Here is a 23321-nt window from a genome sequence, read left to right as displayed (position 1 = left end):
GAGAATGTTGCAGAAAATAGAGGCAGCCAGGGCGTGGAGCGAGTATGAATCATATGTCATGATGATATGGGTTATGCATTTTAGTATCCCCCCTCTATTTATAGTAATATTCGTTCGCCGGGGGATTGTCGATGCCAAGTACGGTTATCTGAGCGCATCCACCACCGGCACGAACCTTATATTAACCTTTGTGGTGATCATTTGATTCGATACCAACCAATATGCAGCTTTGCCTAAGATGACATCAAGATTTCAGATGAGAAAATGTTCCTATTCGTGATGTTTCATTCTTCATGGAGAGCTGCACAAGCTCTACCTAACCGCGTACCTGCGAGGGGGACCCCTCAAACAGACGACGTGCTGTGCACCACGCTTTTCGCCCCTGAAGCCCTCTTGCCCCAACTCCTGCGAATCTATGCATTCAAGACACCAAGGCATGTTCTAACAACCCATTACTTTCGTGAAACTTACGTAGTATACGCGTGAGCACTGTCTCGACAAAAAATCCTAGCCACCTAGTCGTCCAGAAATTTGGAGCCCATTTCAGCCTTCGCTAGTGTCCATCGCCTCAGTAGTCTTTGCCTTCGCGGCAGCCAACCTCTCCGCCTTCCAGGCCTCGATCTGCTGCCGCAGATCGTCCGCAGGAACAACATCATCAATCGTCATCGGCTGCCGAGTGAATGGGTCTTTCTCGTCCGAGAGAAGATGCTGGATGATAGTGGATCTGTCAACAACGTTCTGGGACGGCAGAATGACTGGATCCTTCATCAGGTCGCCGATGAGCGGATCTTCAAACTCGGAAGGGATGTCGCCAAAGTCAAGTTCGGCCTGGTCGAACTCCTCTTTCGCCTTTGCAATCCGACTGGTCAGGTCAGTCCACGCGGCCAGTTCCTCAGGCGCCTTGAGAGCCTTCTTGGTCATGATGTCAGACGCCCTGTCAAAGGTCGCTGCCTTGTACGACCGACCGTCAGCCGCAACGGCTTCGACAAAGCTTTGCGCATTCGCAAGATTCAGGAAGATGTCCACCAGATCGGGAAGCAGCGTCTTGGCGTTGAAGTGGTACTTGTCCGGATTGTCCACCTTCAAATTCTGGCTTTTGGGGCTGACAAGCGTGTCGAGATTGTAGTCAAGCATGCCTGCGAGACGCGCTACAATTTCAGGCATGGTGAAGGACTCGCTCAAGGCATTGGTAAAGAGCTTCATCATTGCAATCGTCTCGTTCGCAAGTTGCATGTAAGATGTCGCTTGGCCCTCAACTGTATGCAGCTCCTCCTCCTTCTTTTGGCGATCCTCCTGTGATAAGGTTTGGTTCTCCCTCAGCTCCTTCTGCAACTCATGGATTTTTGGAAACTTGGACAAAGCTTCATCCATCACGTATGTTGCATCGTTGAGAAGAAGGTTGACAAAGCGAACAAAGAATTGACGGTCCGTTCGGCTCTGTCGTGCTAACTGGTCCCTGTAAAAGTCATTGGACCAAATGCACTTGATGATCTGGAAGATCTCATAGCGAATATTGAATTTGTCGTAGAATTGGGTATGCGCCCCGGTAGACTCGGCCTCGATGTAGAACTTCATGACTGCGTGAAGCAAGAAATCATTGGCAAACTTTGAGCTCGTCAGGGTATCGCCGAGGACTCCTTTCTTGGAGTGATACATCGGCCAAGTACCCGAGTAGAGAAGAGTGACCAGTGTGGATTTGAGGTATGGATTTCGGACATATTCGGATGACTCGAGGAACGCAATGCAAAGAGCGATCATCTCATCGCCAACAGCGGACAAAATAATTCCAGGGAGGTACCGGAAGACAAACTTGAAATTGTCAACGACGTCTTGTAGGGCGTACTCCGGTAAGCATTTGAAGGCCTCTGGCTGCTCCTTTGGTAGTGGCAACTTCAGTGGCCCGTCTGGTTTGTAGTCTGATTGACTTGCAACGCGAAGTAACCAGACCGCCACATATCTCATGAAGTGGAGGGACCTACCCTGCATCTTCTCGTCAAGCAGGACCCCTTCGATCGCAAACTTCAGGGACATTGACCGCTCCAGAACTTCAGTGTGGCGACGCAGATTGGCATCAAATAGATTAAGCTGTGTAGGCGAGTTCACGAACTTGACGCGTTCTGCCTCCATGAGCTTGAGGTTCTTTTCGTAGTACTTGATATCCTTGTCTAGAGTCTTGAGCTTGGTGTTTGCAGCCTCGCTGCCGTAATGGTGAGCAGCCAGGGTCAGAAAGAAGATCTCAGAGATGAAGTTCGATTCACCGTCCAGTTTCTCGGAGTAGAATTCGTCAGACTGAGATTGGTCGGCATTCAGCTTCGTCTCCTCCTTGATGTCGATTCGTGGGTTCCGCTTGAAGTAGCCGACATCGATCCTGTCAACCTTGGAGAAAGTCGTGTCCATGAAAGGCTCACACAGGTGGTCCAGAATTACAGTCACGTTCATCATGAAGCCATCTGAGGCCACCTCCTTAGGGTTGACCTGAATTGCTCGCCTCTTGTGGTTAGTGTTCATGATGTAGGCAAACCAGTCGAGGAGCTTGTGCCGAGAGCCAAGACTAGCCCGAACGAAGGCGTTGACGATGTCCTTGAGATCGAATTGGTGTGCATTCAGTGTGACTTGTAAGGCGCTCTGCGAGTTCTTGATGGCACCCCGATCTAGCGTTCGAGGGCCAGCAAAGTATGCCTTAGTGACTTCAGATTGAAGAGGTGATATTCGGAAAAACGGGCCGAGCAGGGTGTGCCTCTCGATTCCAGGAGCCGACTGGGCCATGAGAAAAGTGGGATGTTTGGTTAGGGCATCCAGTAATGAAGGAAATTTCGAATAAAGTTTGAGAGCCTAGATCACAGGTCAGAAATTTGGCGCAAATGGAGGTATATAAGGGGTCAGTTTCGAAAGGAGAATGGCCTACATTCACATGTGGCCTGTAGTCATCATTCATGGACATCGTGGAGAGCTGAGTACTGATGTCGACCATCGCTCTGACGAAGAGATCCACTATTGAATCGTCTTCCGGGAAGCGAGCTACAGCCTCTTGTATGAACTCCAGGCAGATCCCGCTTTCGTGCTCAATATCCCGTAGTAGATATGGCACAAGCGTGTCGTGTTTTGGATTCGACTCCCGGCTATTGAACAAGATTAGCGCCGAGCTCTCCATCAACTCCCATTATACATACCTGAACAGATCGGGCAGAGTAACTGCAAAAATGGCGTAACTCATGCACAGTCGCTTGGCTTCCTGGAGAACAGCCTCCTTCTCGGGAGTTGGAGAGCGCAGACTCTTCTTGGCCTGTACCACCCGCTTCCAACATGCCAGCATGTAATCCATCAGCGGCTTGTCTTGAGGGTAGGCGCTCGCGGCTTCAAGGATGGCTTGTTCGATGTTGTCGGTCGATAGCCGGAGTAGTCCACTGGGATCCTGCTCTTGCAACTCGGCACTCAACCCGGGTAGCAAGGTCAGCTTGCGCCCGTGTAAATCTGTCTGTCGACTCTCGTCAAGTGTGACTCGGAATATCTGGCTTATAATCTTGTCGGACCAGTCTTCGAGGGACTCGGGCGCATGTCGCTTGGCGGGCGGTATCGAGGGTGCTGAAGGTCGATTAACTTCTGAGCCTGGGGAGGGACGCTTCGTCTTGAGATTTGTACCTGAAGCCGGCGACGATCCTTGTGCCGACCCAACACCCAGTTGTGTGAAGGGATTTGCCGCTGCTTGCGGTTGGTTCGAAGATGCGGCCGTTATGTTGATCTTGGTCCGCTTGACATCCGGTGCGCTGTCTTTGGGTTCGCCAGACGAGCTGGCTGCAGGCGATTTGGCAGATGCTGCTGACTGCGAGACTTGGCCACCATTTTCAGGACTTGCTGGGGGAGCATTCGACGACCCGAGCTTCTCCAGACGCCGCCGACGGATCTATATCCACACATAGTCAGTCAACGTCCAAAACGGCCGTTGGTCTCGACCGAACCTCGATCAACGAGGCCAGAGGATAGATCGAAGCACTCGTACCTGCTCCATCTTCTCCTTATCGGGAGCATCGGGCATGCTGCTCGTGGGCTGCTCGTTAGGATCCATCTTTGCAGACTTGTGTGTCGGCAGCAAAATGTCTGGGGCAAAGCGTTATTGTCAGCGGTGGCCCCTCAATCTGGGAGGCGGGCTGATAAATGCAGATGGTGAATGTACGTGCCTGGGTGTTACTGCCTGCCGAGCTTCAGGCGATGACGGAAGACATCCAGGGTCTCCTTTGGGCACTTAGGTAAGCAGCCTCGGTGCTGAACTTAGAATTATGCAGAAATCAAGACTGCAACTTCAAAGAATGTAAATGATATATTTCCATTGACTAGAAGAGTTGGACAGGCCGCTGCAACTTGAATTGTAGTCTTTAAAGAATACCCTAGATCTTGAGCTTATTCAACCCCCAATGTTACTCCGAATCACGGCAGATGCCTGCGGTCACCCGTCCCAAAAAGTAATCAGACTGCTGGAAAAGTAAACTCCGGACGCACTCAATCAACGGTGACTCGGACGCCTGGGATATTACTCGTTACGCCAAATTAATCTACCCTTGTTCAGACACTACTTGATCTTGCCCATGATCGTCTCCGGGCCCCTGTCGACGACGATGGACGCTGCCCTGCTCTTAACAGCGTTCAGCATACTCCTCTCAAAGTCGTCCCTCGACCTCAGCACCGCCTCCACCCATCCAAGCTGCAGGTCCCAGTAGGACCGCTTAAAGTTCTCGAAAACGTCCGGAATCACTTCTTTCGGCTGCGTTAAAAGCTCGAGGAAGTTCTCCGACACTCGCCATGTCGACTTGATCACCTCGCCGACGTCCGGCCTCCCCAGCTGGTCGAAAAAGTCGAAGGCCGCGGATAGGTCGTCGAACAGCTTGTCACTGAACATATCGGCTCGCCGGAACTTTGCGCCCTTGTTCCTCACCGACGACAGGTATCTGATCAGGAGCTCATCCGCAAAGATCTCAATGAAAATGTCCACTATGCTATGGTGGAGCACCAGCTTGTAATCTTCGACATAGTCCTGGAAGGTGTAGATTATCTGCTTCATCGCTTGACCCGTGTACCATTTCGGTGTGAAGAAATCTGACATGACGGCTTTGAAGTCCACGGCAAAGATGAGGCGGGCAAACTTGGTGATACACCATGTGCTGAAATCCACGTAGCCGTCGCGCAGGGTCGCGACTTCGCTCTCAGCACGTTCCATATATTGCGGCGAGACCAGGGGCTCAAACTTCTGCTTGAAGCTGGTCAGATACGCAAATCGATTCTCTTCCTCGTTGTCGTCGATGCAGGCGATCTGGTCATTTGCGGTCGCCACGAGCCAGTCATGAAGGGTCTGGAACCCATCAAGCTCTGGTTCTTTTCCTGATTCGTACCGGGCCGCCTCCGTTTCCAACATTTTCTGCCATCCTTCTTGCCTCTGTCGTAGTCTCAGGAACATGGCATCCACAACGCCTTCGACGACATCTGCTCGCTGAGAGCTTGCAGCGCCGTCCAGCTGTTCTCTGAGCATTCTCCACATATCCACAAGGTTCTTTGTGCGGAAGTATCCATACTCGTCCGCGTCCAGATTTGCTCCCTCCACGTTGCGGTTGTTGAAGTCCTTCTGCTCTTGTTTGAAGATGCGGTCCACCCATTCGTCAAGAAATTTGATGATAACTGATCGGAAGTCACGCACAAGATCTGCTTCCCTGTTGTCGATGACGTGTGGTACCAGTTGGTCTTCTGTGAAGCCCAGCTTCTTCATCTTCTTGTAGTACCTTTCCGGCCAGTTGATGACCTCGAGCGTATTGGCAGAGCTGCTTTCGGGATCGTCGACCACGCCGATTAAGAAGTCGTGCATCAGGCCGTGGTATATGTCTGCGTACGCCTTGAATATTTTCCACTTCTTAGGCATCAACGGGACCATGCCTATCCGGACGGCGTTAAGGTCGTTAAAGTACCACTTCATAATCTTTTCTAATTTTGTTGGATCATCCAAGAACTCCTCCCGGCTTTCCGTGAACTGCGCGGCCGCGTACTCTTTGACTGCCTGCATAAACTTGTCTTTGTAGCCCCGCACGGTCTTGGCCCCGTCAGTGATGCTCTGGAATCGCGTCGCCATCTCCTTGTGGTCCTTGAGTGCTTCTTGAAGGGCCAATACTCTTTGGTCGCTCTTTTCCTCTGCTTCGATGACAACAGCAAACCGCACGATGAGCCCGTTGTTCTCGGCGGTAACAAGGTTGATGAGACTCGTGGCGATCAGGTCAATGTGCTCGTCGAACCACTTGATGGCTCCGTCCAGTCGCTCGAAATAATCCTCCAACGTAGACTGCAGATCTTGTTCTCCACTCCTTTGTATTTGTTCGATTGCATCGTCTCGTATGTTCCGTAGCTGTGTCAGCTCGTAGTGTATTGGAAGTAGGTTCGGCATGTTCTCCTGGTCCGCCTCGTCGTCCCGGAGCATGTTCTCTACGCCCGCCAGCCTGTCGTTGAATGTCTCCAGATTCTTCCGCATAGTCTCCACGGCGCCAAAGTTCCGATGCGCCTGCGACACCAGATTGATGGTCGCGAAGTCCTTGATCATGTTCTGCGACTCCGAACACAGCTTGTCGATCTTCATCATCTCCTCTTTGATTTGCTGAACGGCCTTCTGTCCCTCGGTCAATCCAGTCATGCCCGACTGTGTCGTCTCGAGCTGCTCGCGGAGGCCGCTTCGTAGTTGCCCATCGACGGCGCCCTTCTTGCGGGTGAATTCCTGCTTCATCGCCGTGATCTTGTCGAGGTCGTCGGGGATCCGGAGCAGCTCCGAGAGCTTGACTTGGGGGGCGTCCATTGCCATTTTTGAATCTTAGAGTATTGAATGCCTTGCTGGCAAGTAGGCGGTTTGCACTTCACACCATCGCTCGGAACAGGAGCATGGAAAGATCGGACTCCCGTTGGAGCTCGGATCACATAGGCTTCAGTTGTCTCGTCGCCTGGTAAGTTGACGTCGGCCTGAACCCCTTGTCCTGGGCCCACCCCCACATCAGGGACGAGCCGCAGTTCATGCAAATGAAGGGGCCTAAGCCCCGCTAATGCAGTACCACTATGTGCTGCAAGCATTTAGGCTGACCACCTGGGATCCACAAACCACTTCAACAACTACTTTACCTAACTCGACTACCTCTATCCTACGCATGAGAATGCCACAATATCGTGTAATATAATCTCTTTAAACTGTGCTGGAATAGAACGTCTTCCGTAGCTTTCTCTTGTGGAGACTGAGTCCTCTTGATGACCCATCGTTTACTACTTTCTCGTTCACGCAAGTTCCCGCCTAGTAATGTGGTTGTCTGTGAGTATCATGGGCGCTGGCATCTGCGTTGCTCGTCATTTCTCCCCTTTTCAATATATAGCGGCATTAGGGTCGTCTCAATTATCCTTAGGACTCAAGAAAACTTTTATTCAGTCTATCTGGCCGGCATATCCAGACTGAGGGTTGACCATTGATTACTGTCCTTCCCTGGTTCTTCACTTCCTTCAGTGTCCACCCGCCTGAAGCTCACTGCAATGCGCTGTCCCACTATCCTCCTCATGGCCATGTAGCCTGTCACAGAACCGATGAGGCCACAATTCTCGACCAGCGAGGATGCCTTAGCCCTTCTCAATTTTGGCCACCCCTGTTCAGCGTCTCATCTGCAGAATAAGGTGAAAACAAAACGGTAATGATGACAACAGAAGAAGAGAAGACAAAAGACGAAAGACTATAATGAGGAAACAGACATGCAGGTCTCGTCTGGAGATGAAGTCTCTGCTTCGTTAAACGAGATTTGCCGGGAGGAACTTGCTAATATCAGATGTGAAAGGCTCTGCGACCGGAATATGGGACTCGTCAGGAGTTGTCTTGGCAAATTTGGGCATCCAGTCCCAGCGAGGAGCGAATACCATTCTCCGCTGGCTGTAAGGGATGTCATTATTGGGGAAGGTATCCTGCGGTCGGTAAGGGACATTGGTGCGAGGGAAAGGCCAGGCTCCACGGTGCGAACTGCTCCGCCATCTCGCAAAACCGGGGGGCGGACGAGGTCGAGAGCCCCTCCAGTTCCGAAACTCCTCGTCGGGCGGCCATTCGACCCTCTCGGATTCGGGCGCATCAGCGGGTATCTCATTAAAACAACTTTCCATCGCAAGTACTGACGACAGTCCGTCAACCACCTTTTTGCCCTGGAAAAGCTCAATTTGCTGCTGCGGTGGCGGTGCCTTCTGCACGAATTGGTCGATTAGTGCTTCGCCAAAGAATAGGCAATTGGCGTTGATGAGCTGAGAACGGTGACTCACCATCACCTCCTCTTCCCGTCGGAGTCGCGCAACCCTCTCATTCTGCTTGATCTTCTTGCGGATTCGCTTAGCTTCTTCAGCTTTCCTCTCGGCCAGCAGAGCGGCGTACTCACCGACGGACTCCGGGAGGAAAGGAGACTTGTTCCAGCCGAGATGGTGTGCTCTCTCAAGCATGCGAGCGAAGTTGACTCTCAGGCGCTCCTCTTCGCTGCACCAGATGCGGGACTGAGACCAGGTTCCATTCCTATTGTCGGGCTCTGAATCGAGATTGCCGAAGCCAGGCCGTGGGATGACGCCCTGGTTGATGGGGTTACAACGCTCGAAACCCGGAGGCGGACCGCTGATGCGTGGAGTATCAAGAACCTGGTAAGTACCAGTCTTGGTAATAGCTGAAGAGTGGGCTCGTGCCAGGTTAGGGGTCTCAAGATTCATATGAGGGACATCACGCTTGGAGCTATCGTATACATCCGAGCAAGAGTGTTCGTCGTTGCAATCCGACAGAGTGGGCTCAAAGCTGTGACGGGTGTCCGTGGTCGCTGAGGAGTAGCATCGCGCCCGGCAGGTGTGGGCAGAGCCGAAGCTTGTAGCAGTCGCATCAGAGTGTCCGCGTGACCGGCCAAAGCGCAGTGATCGGTCTTTGGACGACATGCGTTCCAGCATGGCCCGTGGGGCCGCTGGTGGGGGGCGCAGGAACATGTGATCAGGTAACTCGACAACGTTGATCTGAGGATTCAAGATGGATGGATCGATAAAACCACGGATACGAGAGACATCTTGATCAGGCAGTGTCTCGTCTGCGGTGGCACTCTCCGCTTGCTGCGACCTTTCTTGTCGGCGGCTGACAAGTTGAGATACAGGGGAATCCTGATGGTCAATTGAGGATCGGCCCTCTTCGCCTGGTACGAATCGAAGGGGGTTTTGGGCATTTGCCTCTGCGGTTGAGGTCCGGTAGCGTCGGGGGATATGTGATGCGACAGATGAGCTGTGTCCGCCGGGATGCGAGGTCAAGTTGGTCAGTCCATCGCGAAGGGAAGTCTTGGGAGGGTTCCATTTGACTTGCTGCCCGATCTCAGGCCACTGGGGAACAGCGTATCCAGATGCAGCGATCGCATTGGAAACCTTGGTTCGTGTCTCTCTCATTCGGGCCTTTTGCTCCTCGAGGCTTGGGCCCTCCTTAAACGAGCTCTTTGTGGGCCATTCTACGCTGAGGGATGCGGGTGGCTGCTGCCACGTGTCGTGGTTGAGTCTCACCATTCTGTTGATTTTTTTCCCTCTGGCGACTAGGCCGTTTGTGATGAGGATTAACGCCGATGAATGGATTTGGTGAGGTGCAGAAGTCAAAATGGTCCAGTCAAGCTGATTGTGGCTTGAGGAAGGCAGGTAGCTGCTCAGGTAAGGCAGGGACAATCAAAGATGAGGCTACTAGACCAAGACCCACTCGTGAGTGAAGGCGAAAGAAGCGCCAGTTCCGAGTGAATAGGGAAAGACCTCCCTCTGAACCCTGGCCAATACTTAGCCACTCGCAGGTGTTGCTGTTCTGGCAGGCGGCCAGATTTGGTAGGTTGGCGGAGAGGGAAGACTTTACAATCCCCTTTTGTTTACCCCATTGAAGAGTGGTCGGAAAGTTTGTCATGGCACGAAAACTCACACGATTGCCGTCTCCAGTGCAGTAATTTCTGATGTTCCTTATGGAGACAAGAAACAGCAGAAGCCTTCCGTCTGGACTCCATCACGCTGCACATTGTTCAACTTAAACTCCTATAAAATGCAGCCAGATCGCAAGTATCATTAAATATAAAAGGTGTTTCTTAGCATTATGATACTATGATTTTCTGCTGGATCCCGGCGCTCCATTCAAGTTGTTGCTGCCTGATGCTGCAATCCCACCTGGAAGAAGGTTGCTCCTCGTATCATCCGAAAACCCAACGATTCGCCTTTCTAGACCGTCAGAGCAATCTCGACAACTTGGACTGAAGCGAATTATGTCCTATCTAATTCAAGAATTGCGATCGCGCATAGAGGCCAAGGCGACAATAGACGTGTTACTTTGCCTCCCAAAAAGCTCTTCGATTTCAGCTAGCCATTCTTGCTCCCAGGTCCTAAAGGAAAATACTGGACTACGACGAGATCTTGACAATAAGCTTTCCTGTGCTCTTCCTTCCAGCAAGATCATCGTGAGCTTGCGAGACCTCTTCCATCTTGTATTCCTTTCCGATATCCAATTTGACCGCGCCCTTGGCAACTAGGTCCAGCAGTTCCTCTGACCTCTGTTCGAAATCCTCCCTCTCGGACACGTAGACATCCAATCTCGGCCTGAGAAGCTTCACATTTTTCTTCCCCAGCGCCAATGGGCGGAATCCCTCAATAGCACCTGAGGAATTTCCGAAAGTCACCATTGTGCCCTTCCTCCTGCAGCACTCGAGATCATCATCGAACGTGGCCTTGCCAATCCCGCTGAAGACAGCATGGCAACCCTTGCCGTCTGTCAGCTTCATGACCTCATCCAGAACCTTCTCTTTGGAGTAGTTGATGACGTGGTCGCAGCCGTGTTTCTTAGCAATCTCGATCTTCTCCGGCGTGGACGCAGTACCAATGACCGTGGCACCGAGATGCTTGGCCATCTGAACGATGAGACCGCCGGTGCCACCAGCTGCGGCATGAACCAAGACGACCTCGCCCGGCTTGACCTCGTGAGCATCGCGGACCAGCGTCCAAGCCGTCAGGCCCTGCAGGATGAGTGCTGCGCCATCCCTGTTCGACACGCCGTCGGGCAGCTTCATCAGCTTAGAAGCGGACGGGGCAGCATATTCTGCCATGACATCTTGCGAGTACATGGCAACACGGTCGCCAACCTTCAGGTTGTAAGACGAAGGGACATCGGAGCCAAGCTGCTCTATCACGCCAGCCCCTTCACGGCCGGTGATTGCTGGGAATTTGGTTGGATACAATCCGGTCCTGAAGTAAACATCGATGAAGTTGACGCCTGTGGATATGTGTTAGAAATGGTTTGCTAGGTCATGTCCTGGTCTTCGTGGCTGTTAGTTGCCGGAAACGGAGATATAGCGGACCTGCGTAGTCAATCTTCACGAGAGCATCATTGGGTCCGGCTGTCGGCTTAGGAACGTCGCCGACATGGAGCACGGAGGAGTCTCCTGTCTTGTCATAGACTACGGCGCGCATGGCGAATCCTGGAGATGTGTGGAAGGACGCGGGGCTGTTCGGTTTGAGGCTTCTGAGGATGGCCTGCAATCTGGGCCCTGATCTGAGCATTAGGGGTGATTATGCTGTCGTCACTGATCTGATCCTTCTCCAACGTGCAAGGGATACTTAGCAAACTAAAAGATGAAAGAAAGTTATATAGACTACAGCTGGGTGAGCTGGGTAGCCGCAGCTCCACACGCCCCGCACTACGCACAACCTCATTTGTCATCTCACGTTCTAAGTTCCATCAACATTGATCCGGCAATTGGTCAATCGATGCGCATCGGCGCGCCTGGAAACTCGTGTATGAGCAGGCGGCCACTATACTTCGAGTTTGACATAAGCCAATGCCTGCATTTCAAACACTGTGCAATTTCAAATTGGAGGAGGTAAGGATTTGGCTATTATCACGAGCCAGCTTAAATACCCACGAACTCACCGCAGATCAATGGTTTGCAGAGCCTTGGATGGAGATCTTCCTCATGACTACAGCCTCCATCGGAAAATGTGCAATCACAATGCATGGGGAGCACATCATGCCTGCGTGTGGAATTGAACAGACGAAAAACTACATTCAGCATGATATCGCGAGAACAGATGTTGTCGTTGCGTTTCGGATTCAACAATACCGTCCGTCTATGGTGTATTTGAACTGTACTTAAGCCGTGCTAGCACTGTGCTAGTACGGCTCCTACTGGGGCATAGCTTATCTACTGGAGCGGCTTTGTAATAGTTCTAAGTAGTAAACGGCTTATTTCTGGGAGCAGCTTAAAATAGGAACCGTGCACGAAGGGTGCACGGAGGGTGCAGGAGGGGGAGAGGTGTAGAGTGTGTAAAGAGTGCGCAGCTTTAGCGTTTAGAATAGCCCACTCAAAATTACTTTCTCGTTTTTTTTTATATATAGATTTTTTCGGAATTCTAACTAGATTCTAACTTAAATAAGCTTTTTTTTTATTTTTGTTCTCTTTGTGTTTTTCCCTTCCCTTCCCTTTTTCCCCCCTTTGGCTGGCTGGCGGGTGTAGGCGTGGGCGTGGGTGTGCTTTCCTCTAGAAGAGAGAGGAAGGCGCTGGTGGCTACGCCCTGCACCCTTCCTGTACCCTTTATACCCTTTCTGCACCCTGCACCTTTCCCCCTTTGCACTGCTCTTAAAAATGAGCTGTATATGTACAGCTCCTAATTTTGAGTTGCTCCTAGAAATGAGCCGTTTACTACTTGGAACTGTTATAAAGCAGCTCCAACAGGGGAGCGGTTTATCGTATTCGTATAAGCCCGGTATTGAAACAGGCGGCACAAGCACATACACCATGGCATGGTTCACATTGTTCATCACTACTGGGGGCCACCTGTCAGTCCTATCTGAATTCAATCACAAGACCCTGCCTGGATGAGACCCCTATTAATACTCAGAAAGTTGACCGCGCAGGAGCCCATCTCAACCACAAATTTTCCTGCGTTGCTGCTTCCATCTCATCGCCTTGAGACTATAAGGCACTGCTGTAGCCGTTCTTAAAGCAGTCACCCTTATTTGGATCTGCCTTGACCTCCCACCACTCGTGTGCGTCTCCGTATTGGATGATGAACTCTCCACCAGCGCCACATCCCAATGGTTTCGCCAAGAGGTCATAGCAGTAGTTGGCATTGAACTCTTTGAAAGCATAGTCAGGGCCCCTGTACGTCAGAGACACGCCGATGCTGCGTTCGTAATCCTTGTCTTGGGTGTTGGCAGGGACTTGTTTGCAGTGGTCGATCTACGGGTAGTGGTCAGCAGACAATTTTAGGAGCTTAGTAAGGGGATCAGGGTATGATAAGTCTGCCAACTGTAATGGAAGGGTTCCACATACCGTTTGATCTTTCTTAAAGCCCTCATTGGAGGCAAACGTGGCGATGAGGTCGCAAATGTTGTGGAGAGACGTGTGGACGAATTGGGAGAACTGACCGCCGACATCGTTCCACTTCTCATTGCCTTTCCAGTAGTAGCAGCGGTCCAGGTTCTTCCAGACGTCCGGGCTAACGAAATCGGGGATTTTGGCCCTGAAGACGCCGGTATCCGTTAGGGTGAGGTTTGTGGGTAGTGTACTGGGAACAGAGGTGTTTGCCAAAGCATCGGTATTGCGGGAGATCTGCAGAGGAAGCTTGGTCTGAGAAGGGGCAGCGCTGCAGAGCGTGTAGAAGAGGGTCATCACCATGAAGGTGATGAAGAAGGTGAATGAACGCATCTTGACGGCTGGGTGGTGTCCTTGGTGATACAGTGTAGGTCAAATGTTGACGCCTATACTTTTGTCTGGCTTGATCGTCAAGTTGACCAGTTGACGTGTGCCTTGCTTTTGGAATGATAGGTAGGAAGAAATGGGAAGATTGTGCGTGGAAGAAATGCAGGCTTTTATATTTGCAAGCAGAGGCTGATGTGCATCGCCTGCATGCTTGCTTCACTGCGCACGCTTCACCCCAATGAAAGTGACTGCGTATTGTAATTCAATTATGGAGATGACTCACAAGGCAGCTTGATAGAGCATACACAACTATCATCCATTGAGTGGGTCTCGTGTGATGTGCTGTCACCTCAACCACATTCATTGATGTGAACCTTCAATGCTTGATTGGTCACATGTGTGTGATATTGGACACGCCCACCAGGTCCAGCACACACCAGCAGCATCATCTATTCAGCCCACACAGTCAAGATTGGAGATTCAAATAAAGTGAATATGGTCAGATTCAGCTATATTATTTTGTTACAGGATAGGGCAACTTATACAAGAACCCATTTCATGCCAAGCTCAGTTATGCTCCAAAGTTTAGGCAGACTTCTATGGTATGATGAATTGGGATGAAGTCTTCATTGAAGTCTTGAAAGCCATGAGTCCAACCTCGAACTGTCAATGTTTCTTGCGAATACTTTGGTGAGATTCGAAAGGAAAAATAATGATCTCGTGTCCTCTGGACAGGCAATATGTACTCCTAGAATCTTTCGCATTATACCTTTTCTCTAGCAGAGACCAAAACTCTGAGCTCCTACTCTGCTCCCTCAAAGTCTTTCACTGAGACTCCCCTATTAAGACTCGTGTGCTTATTTTCAAGGCATGCCCTTTTTTCAGTGACAAGTGATGTCAGATGCGGCATCTTCAAACGATAGCTGGTCTTGTCGATGGGGTTTATTGATGTGAGACATGACGGTTGTAAAATTGCCTTCGTCGTAATTTAAGATAAATTAGATCTACCTCTTACTAGATTCTTTAAAATACAACCAGTCTGTTTCTAACAATAAAAATTACCTATTTCTCTTGTGGACGTAATTATACCATCGATGCTATCACAGAGGCAATGGGAGCCAGCCAGAGTGGAATCAGCGGCACATACATGCCAACCTTGTAGTACGCGGACCCAATATACAGAGTACTTAGCGTTGCCGCGCCCAACATCAACTCTTCTTCCATAAGAGTAGGTGCCTCATATTTAGCCCACTTGTAGTTGAGGAGACCTAGCCGTTGTCAGCAACAAAATGACAACGAAAAAAGCCCCGAGCCACGGGGGAAGAAATAGAAGAATCATATCAAGGACATGGAGGGAGCCGTTGACCATGCTTACAGGCGATGCAGAATCTTGATGGCCGGGAAGCGTTCAAGGACATTGATCAATATTTTCAATCTGCCGATGCCGCGAATTTCTTCCCTGCAAAAGAGGCGTTGGCTATCGAGAAGCTGTTCTTACGAAAGGATTCATGGCGTCGGTTACAGCTGCTCTGGCCAAACGGGGTTACAACAGCGAGTTGCTCACCCCCAGACTCGCGAGCCAGGCCTTCGCGGATAAGTGGTGAGGCGTCCTGCAACAAATCCGGGTTAATTACTCAATGTGGGTGCAGGCTAACGCTCAGATTGGACAGCTCAGGAAAGGTGTTCCTCTTCACCAAGGGAGACGAACAGCCGGGCGATGGCTGGGTCAATCAGAACGACAACACTTGGGTGGGGTGGGAGTTTCCCGCCCTTACGCGGAATCAAGCCGTGACGGAAATCATACACATAGATCCAAGGCCTGGCAAAGACCATACTCCGCTGGTGATTTGGACCCAAGGGAATCCGCCTGTCATTCCAGAACCCAGGGGTGCTGATCCGTCCGTTCGGAACAGGACAGGTGATCGGCCTCCTGGAAACCTTTGAGATCAGGTGCAGATAGACAGATGGTAGCTGTAGTGGTATTTTCAGAACACTATTTCAAGACTGGGGAGTGGCAATCGGAGGAAGTATACAGTAGATAAACGCATGGGCAGTGGTACATGCGTGAAAGTTGCGAATGAGATTTGCGCTAACAAGGCGTGAGCTAAGAAACGCCCCGTTTGCTACACTGCCTTGGCTTTATTTATAACATTGTCACGCCGAAGGATGTCAACAGGCTAGCGTACATAATTAGAGCGCTTCTTATAAACATTCAATAGACTCATCATCCTCCCTTCCTGCTCCCTTTGTCGATCTATAATATGATTCACCTCTGCCCACTCGTCCCAATTGATGCTCCCTTTTCCAATACTGCAAACTCTCCACATCCAACTCCAAAATGCATTCCAGCATGGACGAATTCCCAGGAGACAACCCTGACAATATACCCGAAGATGAGGACCATTTCGACCTCACACGCAGCCCTGCCAAGGTTCTTGATGAGCTTGGCCATACTTTCCGAGTACGTTGTTCATATCGGATGGCATCTAGACAATCGTGAAACTTTTTCTTATGTCCATATAGGTCGGGATCAATGGTTTTGGCTCTCTTGGCCGTGCGGTCTTCTGCAAAGCGTATGCATTTATGTTTCACAACAGCCTCGTCAGAAAAAGATGCTAAACCAGGGACAGCTTGAACAGGCCTCATATCGAGATTGTCGCTGTCAACGATCCTCACGTGGATGCAATGGAAGCCGTGAGTCTTCCAATAACTCCTACACCCCCCCCCCAAAAAAAAGGCCAAAGCCGTTCGCGTTCGTGTTTCTGACTCTAGCATTACCCTGTCGCAGGCACGTCTCATCCAGGAAGAGCGTGCTGAAGGCCGAATCGGCCGAGGCGGCTTAGAGATCCATGCCGAGACCCCAGATATGCTCAAGCTCAAAGATTCCGCCATGGGCAAGACAAAAACGATCCTGTTCAGCTCTGAGTCAAATCCTTCTCACATAACGTGGCAGGACCCACAGCGGCGTGTCTTTCATATCATTGAGTGTTCGGGGAAGTTCACAACTGTGGAACAGGCATCCGCCCACATTCATACTGCCTATCATACAGCGAACGACGACTCAAAGGGAGCCTTAAAGGTATTGATAGCCGCAGCCACAAATGATGCTCCGCCATTCTATCCTGGGATCAATCTAAGGGACTACCGAGTTGAGCAAAGTATATTTGCCTGCGCGCCACCTGGAGGCGACACCGGTACGATCGATGATGATGCATGGGAGTACGCATCCCATGTCCTGGATCTATTGAGTAGGTTGTCTTTTCACCGACTCCCCTGTTGGATTTTGTCAAATCAATCCAAATTGCTAGCAGCGCTGACGAGGATATAACAATGCTCAGGTCTTGCACTTGCCCGGGATGGTGCAGCGGCCAGCTTTTCCGTGATGCAAGAAGAGGGCAACCAGGGGGAGGTTCTGCCGGGAGGCGAGAGCCTGTTTGTGAATTGCCTCAGACATAATCTGACTTTCTTCCTGCCTCCCAACTTCCGTTCGGATTGGTTTGGTGGAGAGATGGAGATGGGGAACTCTGAGTTCATGCACATTTGGTACTCTTGTACTTGCTGTCAGAGGTTGTAGAGTAACATGGGAGACACCAAAATTGTGCAATCTGTTTGAGGAGTCTCCATATGTCTTTGACAGCAGAGAAAGCGGATACTAACGGCTGTAATATCTCGAGCGATAATAGTCAAGTCATAGCGAGACTTGCAGTTGTGAACTGTGACATATCTGTCAAACCACAATGTCACTGCTGACGGCCGAACAGCCCGCTCTGTTCTTCACGTAATTCTGATTTCGCCTGGTTCAACCTCTTAACCGAGATACTGGAATTACATGAATGGCCCTGATGAAACTTTCCGGACTTCAAAAAAAATCTCACGATCCCAATACCAGCAGACTTTGGTACAATACCAGTGTAAGTGCATGGAGTGTTACAGAGGGTTAGGACCACAGCAAAGAGTACGTTCCTCCATCTGTGCCCGGCCCGGGAGGCATAAGACGGCCCGCCGCCTGCAGCTACCTTAGCTTAGCTTCCATGGCTCCCCTGCAAGCCGAGGCACCGAGCTCATGCAAAACTTTGGAGGGATTCAACAAATCCAGAGGTGCATGTACCACTGTACCGACATCTTTCCTCAATCATCACAGCCACAACTTTGTCGACTCGCTCTGCCGGAGAGTGTCGTCAATTCAACCATGGCTTCCAAGATCTCGCTCAAGCTCTCTAATCGAGGTGAGTTCTTCCGTTCAGGTCTCCCATTCACCTCACTAACGCTGTCTGGCAACAGCCCCTAAGAAGCCACTCCGGAAGCTTCCTCCCTCTGTCGAACTGCCTAACGACGCCGAGATCGAAGATGTCAAGAAGGCTGTTGCGCGCGGGGCAGGTGTGAAGGATTTCAACCGCATTGGGCTGTTCTTTCCATCTACCAGAAAGCGAATTGCGGACCGTAGAGCTCTGGTGCGCAACCTGGAGGATGTCACATCCAACGGGGAGATTCTCGTCCAGGACTTAGGTACGTGGTCTTCGACCGCAGGGAGCTCGTGATGTAGCCGCCTCGCTGACAACCCATTCAGGCCCGCAAATGTCATGGCGAACCGTCTTCCTCGTCGAGTACTTGGGGCCAATACTCTTCCACGCCCTCTTCTACTCTATCCGTCCCCAGCTCGCCAAGATCGACCCCTGGTTTTACAAGGACGCCGACAAGTTGCCCGTGACAGTCGTGCAACAGGCATGCTTCTACATGTTCATCGCACACTTCGTCAAGCGTGAGCTGGAGACGGCCTTCCTGCACAACTTCTCGGCCAGCACGATGCCGGCGTTCAACATCTTCCGCAACTCATTCTTCTACTGGGTCTTCGCCGGCCTGCTGTCGGGCTACTTCATCTATGCGCCACGGTCGCCCGCGGCTCGTCCTGCGTTCGGCCTGCTGGACTACGTGGGCTTCGCGCTGTACCTCGGCGGCGAGACGTGCAACTTCATCGTGCACAAGCACCTGGCGGGCCTGCGCAAGCCCGGCGGCACCGAGAAGGGCATCCCCAGCTGCATCGGCTCGAGCCTCGTCACGTCGCCCAACTACATGTTCGAGGTCACCGCGTGGCTCGGCGTCATCCTCGTCGCGAGGGAGTGGTCGGTCATCGTCTTCATCGCCATTGGTATTTCCTACATGGCGCAGTGGTCACGGGACAAGGAGAGGGCGCTGAGGGCGACCTTTGGTGACAAGTATAAGAAGAAGAGGTACACTATGCTCCCCGGGCTCATCTAGATCGGCGGACAGGCATGGTGACACCCGTGTGTTGGAGTGTATGTGTGTGTGTGGTAGATGTGGACCGAGGTCATTATCTCGTGCTAATGCGAACGATGTTATGCTAGTGTAGATGGTAAAGCAAATATCGCTATTCTAACATAATAGAAACGGTGCTAAATTATTCGTGGTATCGGTGAATTCATCAATCATGACCGTCAAAAGCGTATGCTACTCAGGATCCAGACCGCGTGGATTAGCTCCGCCACCAGAACCTCCTCAGCCAGCCGGTCGATGTCGGTGACTGTGGTGGCGCCGTGCTTGCTCCGTTTGACGAGGAAACGAGGTCGACCAGCATGTTTGGCTCAGACTCAACAGTCCTAGGAGGCAAGCCATCTTGGCCTGAGTCGACGTCCATGGTAATTGTAGAGGACGGCCCGTCCGACTGCTTCCCCTTGCCCTTATCCGCGGCATCCTCGCCAACAACGGGTGCCTGCTCAAGGTCGCCATCCGCCATCCTCACATCCCCATCCCCATCCTCATCCCCGACAACACTGCCCCTCTCACTCCCAGACCAGCTCCCGCTCTCGCTGCCAGTCCAACTCCCACTCTCGCTGCCACTCCCACTCCCGCTGCGGCTGCCGCGGTGGACGAGCCGCATGGTCTCCTCGAGGACGAGGAAGTCGCGCTCGAGGCGCTCGGCCCAGTTCTGGACGTCGCCGAGCTCCTTGACCTGGCGGCTGCCCTGGTTGAGGACCTTGAGCAGCTTGTCGTCCTCGCGGCGCAGGTCGGCGAGGGCGCGCTCGACGTCGCGCTCCTGCCGCTCGATGGCCGCCTGGTTCGAGTGCAGCAGCGACGCGCGCGTCTGCAGCTCGTGGTCCAGCGTGTTGCCGATGCTGGCGATCAGCGCCTGGCGCGCCTGCGCCACCTGCTCCTGCTCCGCCTCCGAGGGCAGGTGCGACGGGTTGGTGGGCGATGCTGGCGCGCGGGCGATGGCGGAGGTGGAGGAGGGCGGTGGCAGTGGCTGCTGGGGCCGGTTCTGGGCGGATTGGAGCGTGTGGGGGTGGGGATGTGGGTGAGGGTGAGGGTGAGGATGGGCATGTGTCTGGGCTTCTTGGGCTTGGGCTTGGGCTCCGGGTGCGACGCCGGGCCCCGGGGCGGGATGGGGCGGTGGCAGGTGTGAAGACGAGACGGAGGACGGCGCGGTTGTGGACGGACCTCCTCCGCCGCGCGAGCTGCCGCTCGGAAAGGCCGTGCTCCTGCTGGTGGTTGGTGGCGAAGACGATGATACGGTGGTAGCTGTCACCGAAGCCGACGAGGGCTGGGGCGGGCTGATTGGTCGTATTGAGGCGGACATGGTTCTTTGCATCTCCAGCTGTGCTGTTTGCCAGCGATTTGGATGCAGAAGGGAAGAAGACTGTCGTCGCAATAATAACCCGGGTCCTAATCAACAGTTGGAAAAAGAGCTGCACCGGTGGAGGACAAACAGGGATCGTGATCGGCGCACCCAGTGGCAGAAGTGGGTGGCAGCTGATTCACGCTACTGCAGGAAATCTCGTAGATACGTACAAGTCAGTCCGGCATCACTTGACCACTCGTCTTGACATGTCGGCAGCCACACCACCACACCAGACAGACATGTGCGAACACAATTCGTTGGCTTTGGTTGATCTCATCGACCAACAGGACGAATCATCTTCTCGCCCCTGTCGCTTCAAGTGCTTAGAGCTGGCGGCAAGTAACACGCGGGGTAAGACAACCACGGAAGCTGAGCTCACTTCGACAGTGATAGCTCCTTTGGTCCTCACATCGTATAAATCCGGTATGTACTTTAAATAGAGTTTTCTTAATTCATCGATTAGTCTTTGCGCATAATAACGGTCAACTCGTGGACTATCAATTCACCGCGTCTTGTCCATGAAATCATCTCCCTGAGTGCATGTTGTATGTTCTCCTCCCTCAAAGATGTCTTCACCTCTCGTCGCCTCACCCCAACCAAGCCTACCCCGTTCCGAGATCCAAATGGACCTCTCAGTGCTGCCATGATCACTAGAGCTCTGGCGAGCGTCTCTTCCGATGACTTGGCCTAGAGAGGATTTTGCCTCTCTTCTCTCCACACAGGTTGGCTCAACGGCCCCACATGCCCCCGTGAGAGACTGCATTCAGGGCCCAGCTCCTGTTCGCCACCACCTCGCAAGCCGCAACGAGGCTGGCCATGCCTCGGACATGATCCAGGACGTCCCCGATCTTCATCGTCTTGCTGTGGAGGGGCACGCTCCCGTGTTTGGCCCCGTACTCCCGCCTGTTCTTCCGGCATGAGTACGGTGCGGTCTTGTGGCGGCTGCAGTCGTTGTAGATCACTTTGATCTCTAGCGTCTCTCTGGGCGCCGCACCGCTTCTGTTGGCGGTGGTGCTCGCTGCGCCGCTGCGCCTTTTGTTGTTGTTCTGCTTCTCGAACGAGCTCCACAAGACGTTCTGGCAAGGGCTCTGGATGTTACGGATGGCGTCCTCCATTTCCATTATGTCCACTCCGAGCTGAGGTATGACGCTCAGAGTGTACTGTGAAATGGTCTCCTTTGGAAGAGACGGATGCATGGTCGTCTCTTCTGCCATGGTTAGTGTGTCGATGGATTTGGTGGGCTCGGGCGAGCCCGTCGGCAGGTCAACAGTCAACAAGGGTGTGAGCTCTTTCTTGTCTCGCTTCCCGATCGCCTTTCTGTTGGTGGACATTGGCTTGAGGCTGCTTGGTCCATTCTTCATGAAGATTGGTGATCCGACACCACTCGGCTTGCTCCCTCTCTTTCTGCCTGTCTGGCTTCGTGTTTGTGCCATTGAAGTGCAGAGAGAGGGGCTGTGGTGCTGGTAGGATCAAGGTTGTGTATGTATGTGAGAAGAAGAAGAGAGTTTTTGTGTTTGTTCGTTTTAGAGAGAGTGTATGAGAAAGAGGAAGAGAGTGTGTGTGGTGGTTGGTGTGTGGAGGGAGGCACACACAGAGAGAGGGAGTGAGAGATATGTTTGAGTACCGAAATCAGAAGAAGCCGGCGAAAGCAAGCTTGCAGATGTAGAAGTGAATGGCGTCGCCTCTCTCTGAACCTGGCTCGGTCGATCTCTGTCTGCCTGTCCGAGTTCGATTCTGCACCAGTGAGATGCAGAATCTGGTCGTAATGCTGACAAGACCACAAGCGTGTGTTGGATGGGTTTAAATACCAAAAGTCGAAAAAGACGCTGATGAAGTTAGGCTGCCGAAGTGTTGGTGACTGCTACTGCCATCCGTGGCCTTCTATCGCGATATCTGATCTTCTCTCGCGATCCGATCCTCTCTCGCGGTCTGGTCCTCCTCGGGATCCCGATTTTCGAAGGTGATGCAAGGTCCGTGAGTGGTCGGAATCGATGGTGGCCCTGAACGAATGTGCAACAGTAAAGGGTACCATTAGCTGTGTGAATCACGGCTTCGTATGAGGCTGGTTGTTACAGTCCTGCGATGCTAGAATCAGAGGTTCGCTAATACAATGGCTATTGCCAGGTAAGGCTTTATTAAATGTGGGAAAGGCACATGCACCCTGTGAGGCCAACCATCGAATCAAAACAAACAAGCCTCAGTCATTAGAGCCAACCAAAACATCACCAAAGTCAAATTCACCTGCTGGCACATCTCTGGTTTTCTTGTCTTAATGCAGGGGGAATAGTTGTGGAAGTTTTCCCTGCGAAGTATTTATACTGGTTCAGAGAGAGTGAGCGGTGCCTTGGGTACCTCAGGCAGCAGTCATGCAATATGAATCAACAATGATTACAATTTCCGACTACAAAGCTTGTTACACAGTACTCCAATTCACCTGGGAAGCTCAAACTATTATAAACATTGGAAATCCTGAGGGACTTAAATGATGACAGTATATGAGCCATGTCCTGGTAGGAAGAGCGCTCATAGAATTTCTAGCACTATTTCATGGAGAAATCAGAATCTACTATTAATGGAAACTGGATATATTAGTATTAAGTAACAAATGCACTGATCTTTCAAGATCAGTGTGTGGCAAACATTATCCGTAGTGGATTGTTTTCGCACAGGAGAGGGCGAGAAATGTTTCACCTACACTATCCAGGTATGCTTATATTAGCCTGCACACTTTGGCCTGACTCTAGCTGGAATCAGTTATTTAAACAAACTCACATCTTTTCTATAGATAATCAGGCCTTTACATCTTGAAGTGATAGCTCAATAGATATGAATGAAGTAAGCCAATGCCCACTTTCTTGACACTCTGTTTGTTCTCCCAGACTAGGAGGACCACGTGGATTTAAATCCCAATCAGTGGCGATAGATCTAATTACGCACATATTTATCTGGGTGTTTCGTGGCAAAACCTCTAGTTC

At 51.8% G+C, this 23321-nt stretch overlaps 8 protein-coding genes across 8 annotated transcripts; 1 reads left to right on the top strand and 7 right to left on the bottom strand.

The window, feature by feature from the left end:
- Positions 1-543: 543 nt before the first annotated feature.
- J7T55_006032 (ubiquitin elongating factor core) lies at positions 544-4063 on the bottom strand (the record flags this gene model as incomplete). The annotated part of the gene is made up of 4 exons (XM_053139848.1): positions 544-2757; positions 2906-3119; positions 3171-3901; positions 3998-4063. The coding sequence occupies 4 exons, from the start codon at positions 4061-4063 to the stop codon at positions 544-546; spliced, it is 3225 nt and encodes a 1074-aa protein (XP_053000800.1).
- A 501-nt stretch (positions 4064-4564) lies between these two features.
- On the bottom strand, positions 4565-6826 carry J7T55_006031 (exocyst complex component sec6; the record flags this gene model as incomplete). Its single annotated transcript, XM_053139836.1, has 1 exon — positions 4565-6826. One exon carries the CDS (start codon positions 6824-6826, stop codon positions 4565-4567), a length of 2262 nt encoding a protein of 753 aa, XP_053000799.1.
- Positions 6827-7785: 959 nt separating this feature from the next.
- Positions 7786-9555, bottom strand: J7T55_006030 (uncharacterized protein; the record flags this gene model as incomplete). The annotated part of the gene is made up of 1 exon (XM_053139825.1): positions 7786-9555. One exon carries the CDS (start codon positions 9553-9555, stop codon positions 7786-7788), a length of 1770 nt encoding a protein of 589 aa, XP_053000798.1.
- An 863-nt stretch (positions 9556-10418) lies between these two features.
- Positions 10419-11571, bottom strand: J7T55_006029 (quinone oxidoreductase; the record flags this gene model as incomplete). Its single annotated transcript, XM_053139814.1, has 2 exons — positions 10419-11284; positions 11370-11571. 2 exons carry the CDS (start codon positions 11569-11571, stop codon positions 10419-10421), a joined length of 1068 nt encoding a protein of 355 aa, XP_053000797.1.
- Positions 11572-12983: 1412 nt separating this feature from the next.
- J7T55_006028 (uncharacterized protein) lies at positions 12984-13718 on the bottom strand (the record flags this gene model as incomplete). The annotated part of the gene is made up of 2 exons (XM_053139803.1): positions 12984-13250; positions 13344-13718. 2 exons carry the CDS (start codon positions 13716-13718, stop codon positions 12984-12986), a joined length of 642 nt encoding a protein of 213 aa, XP_053000796.1.
- Positions 13719-15220: 1502 nt separating this feature from the next.
- Positions 15221-15656, top strand: J7T55_006027 (uncharacterized protein; the record flags this gene model as incomplete). The annotated part of the gene is made up of 2 exons (XM_053139792.1): positions 15221-15312; positions 15383-15656. The coding sequence occupies 2 exons, from the start codon at positions 15221-15223 to the stop codon at positions 15654-15656; spliced, it is 366 nt and encodes a 121-aa protein (XP_053000795.1).
- Positions 15657-19203: 3547 nt separating this feature from the next.
- Positions 19204-20304, bottom strand: J7T55_006025 (uncharacterized protein; the record flags this gene model as incomplete). Its single annotated transcript, XM_053139771.1, has 1 exon — positions 19204-20304. One exon carries the CDS (start codon positions 20302-20304, stop codon positions 19204-19206), a length of 1101 nt encoding a protein of 366 aa, XP_053000794.1.
- Positions 20305-21074: 770 nt separating this feature from the next.
- J7T55_006024 (uncharacterized protein) lies at positions 21075-21677 on the bottom strand (the record flags this gene model as incomplete). The annotated part of the gene is made up of 1 exon (XM_053139761.1): positions 21075-21677. The coding sequence occupies one exon, from the start codon at positions 21675-21677 to the stop codon at positions 21075-21077; it is 603 nt and encodes a 200-aa protein (XP_053000793.1).
- Positions 21678-23321: the final 1644 nt, after the last annotated feature.

This window comes from Diaporthe amygdali (genome assembly GCF_026229845.1).
Source record: "Diaporthe amygdali strain CAA958 chromosome Unknown NODE_1_length_4327563_cov_65_473760, whole genome shotgun sequence".
Lineage (NCBI taxonomy): Eukaryota > Fungi > Ascomycota > Sordariomycetes > Diaporthales > Diaporthaceae > Diaporthe > Diaporthe amygdali.
Note: the sequence above shows the minus strand (reverse complement) of the source record. Positions and strands in the feature narration are given on the sequence as shown.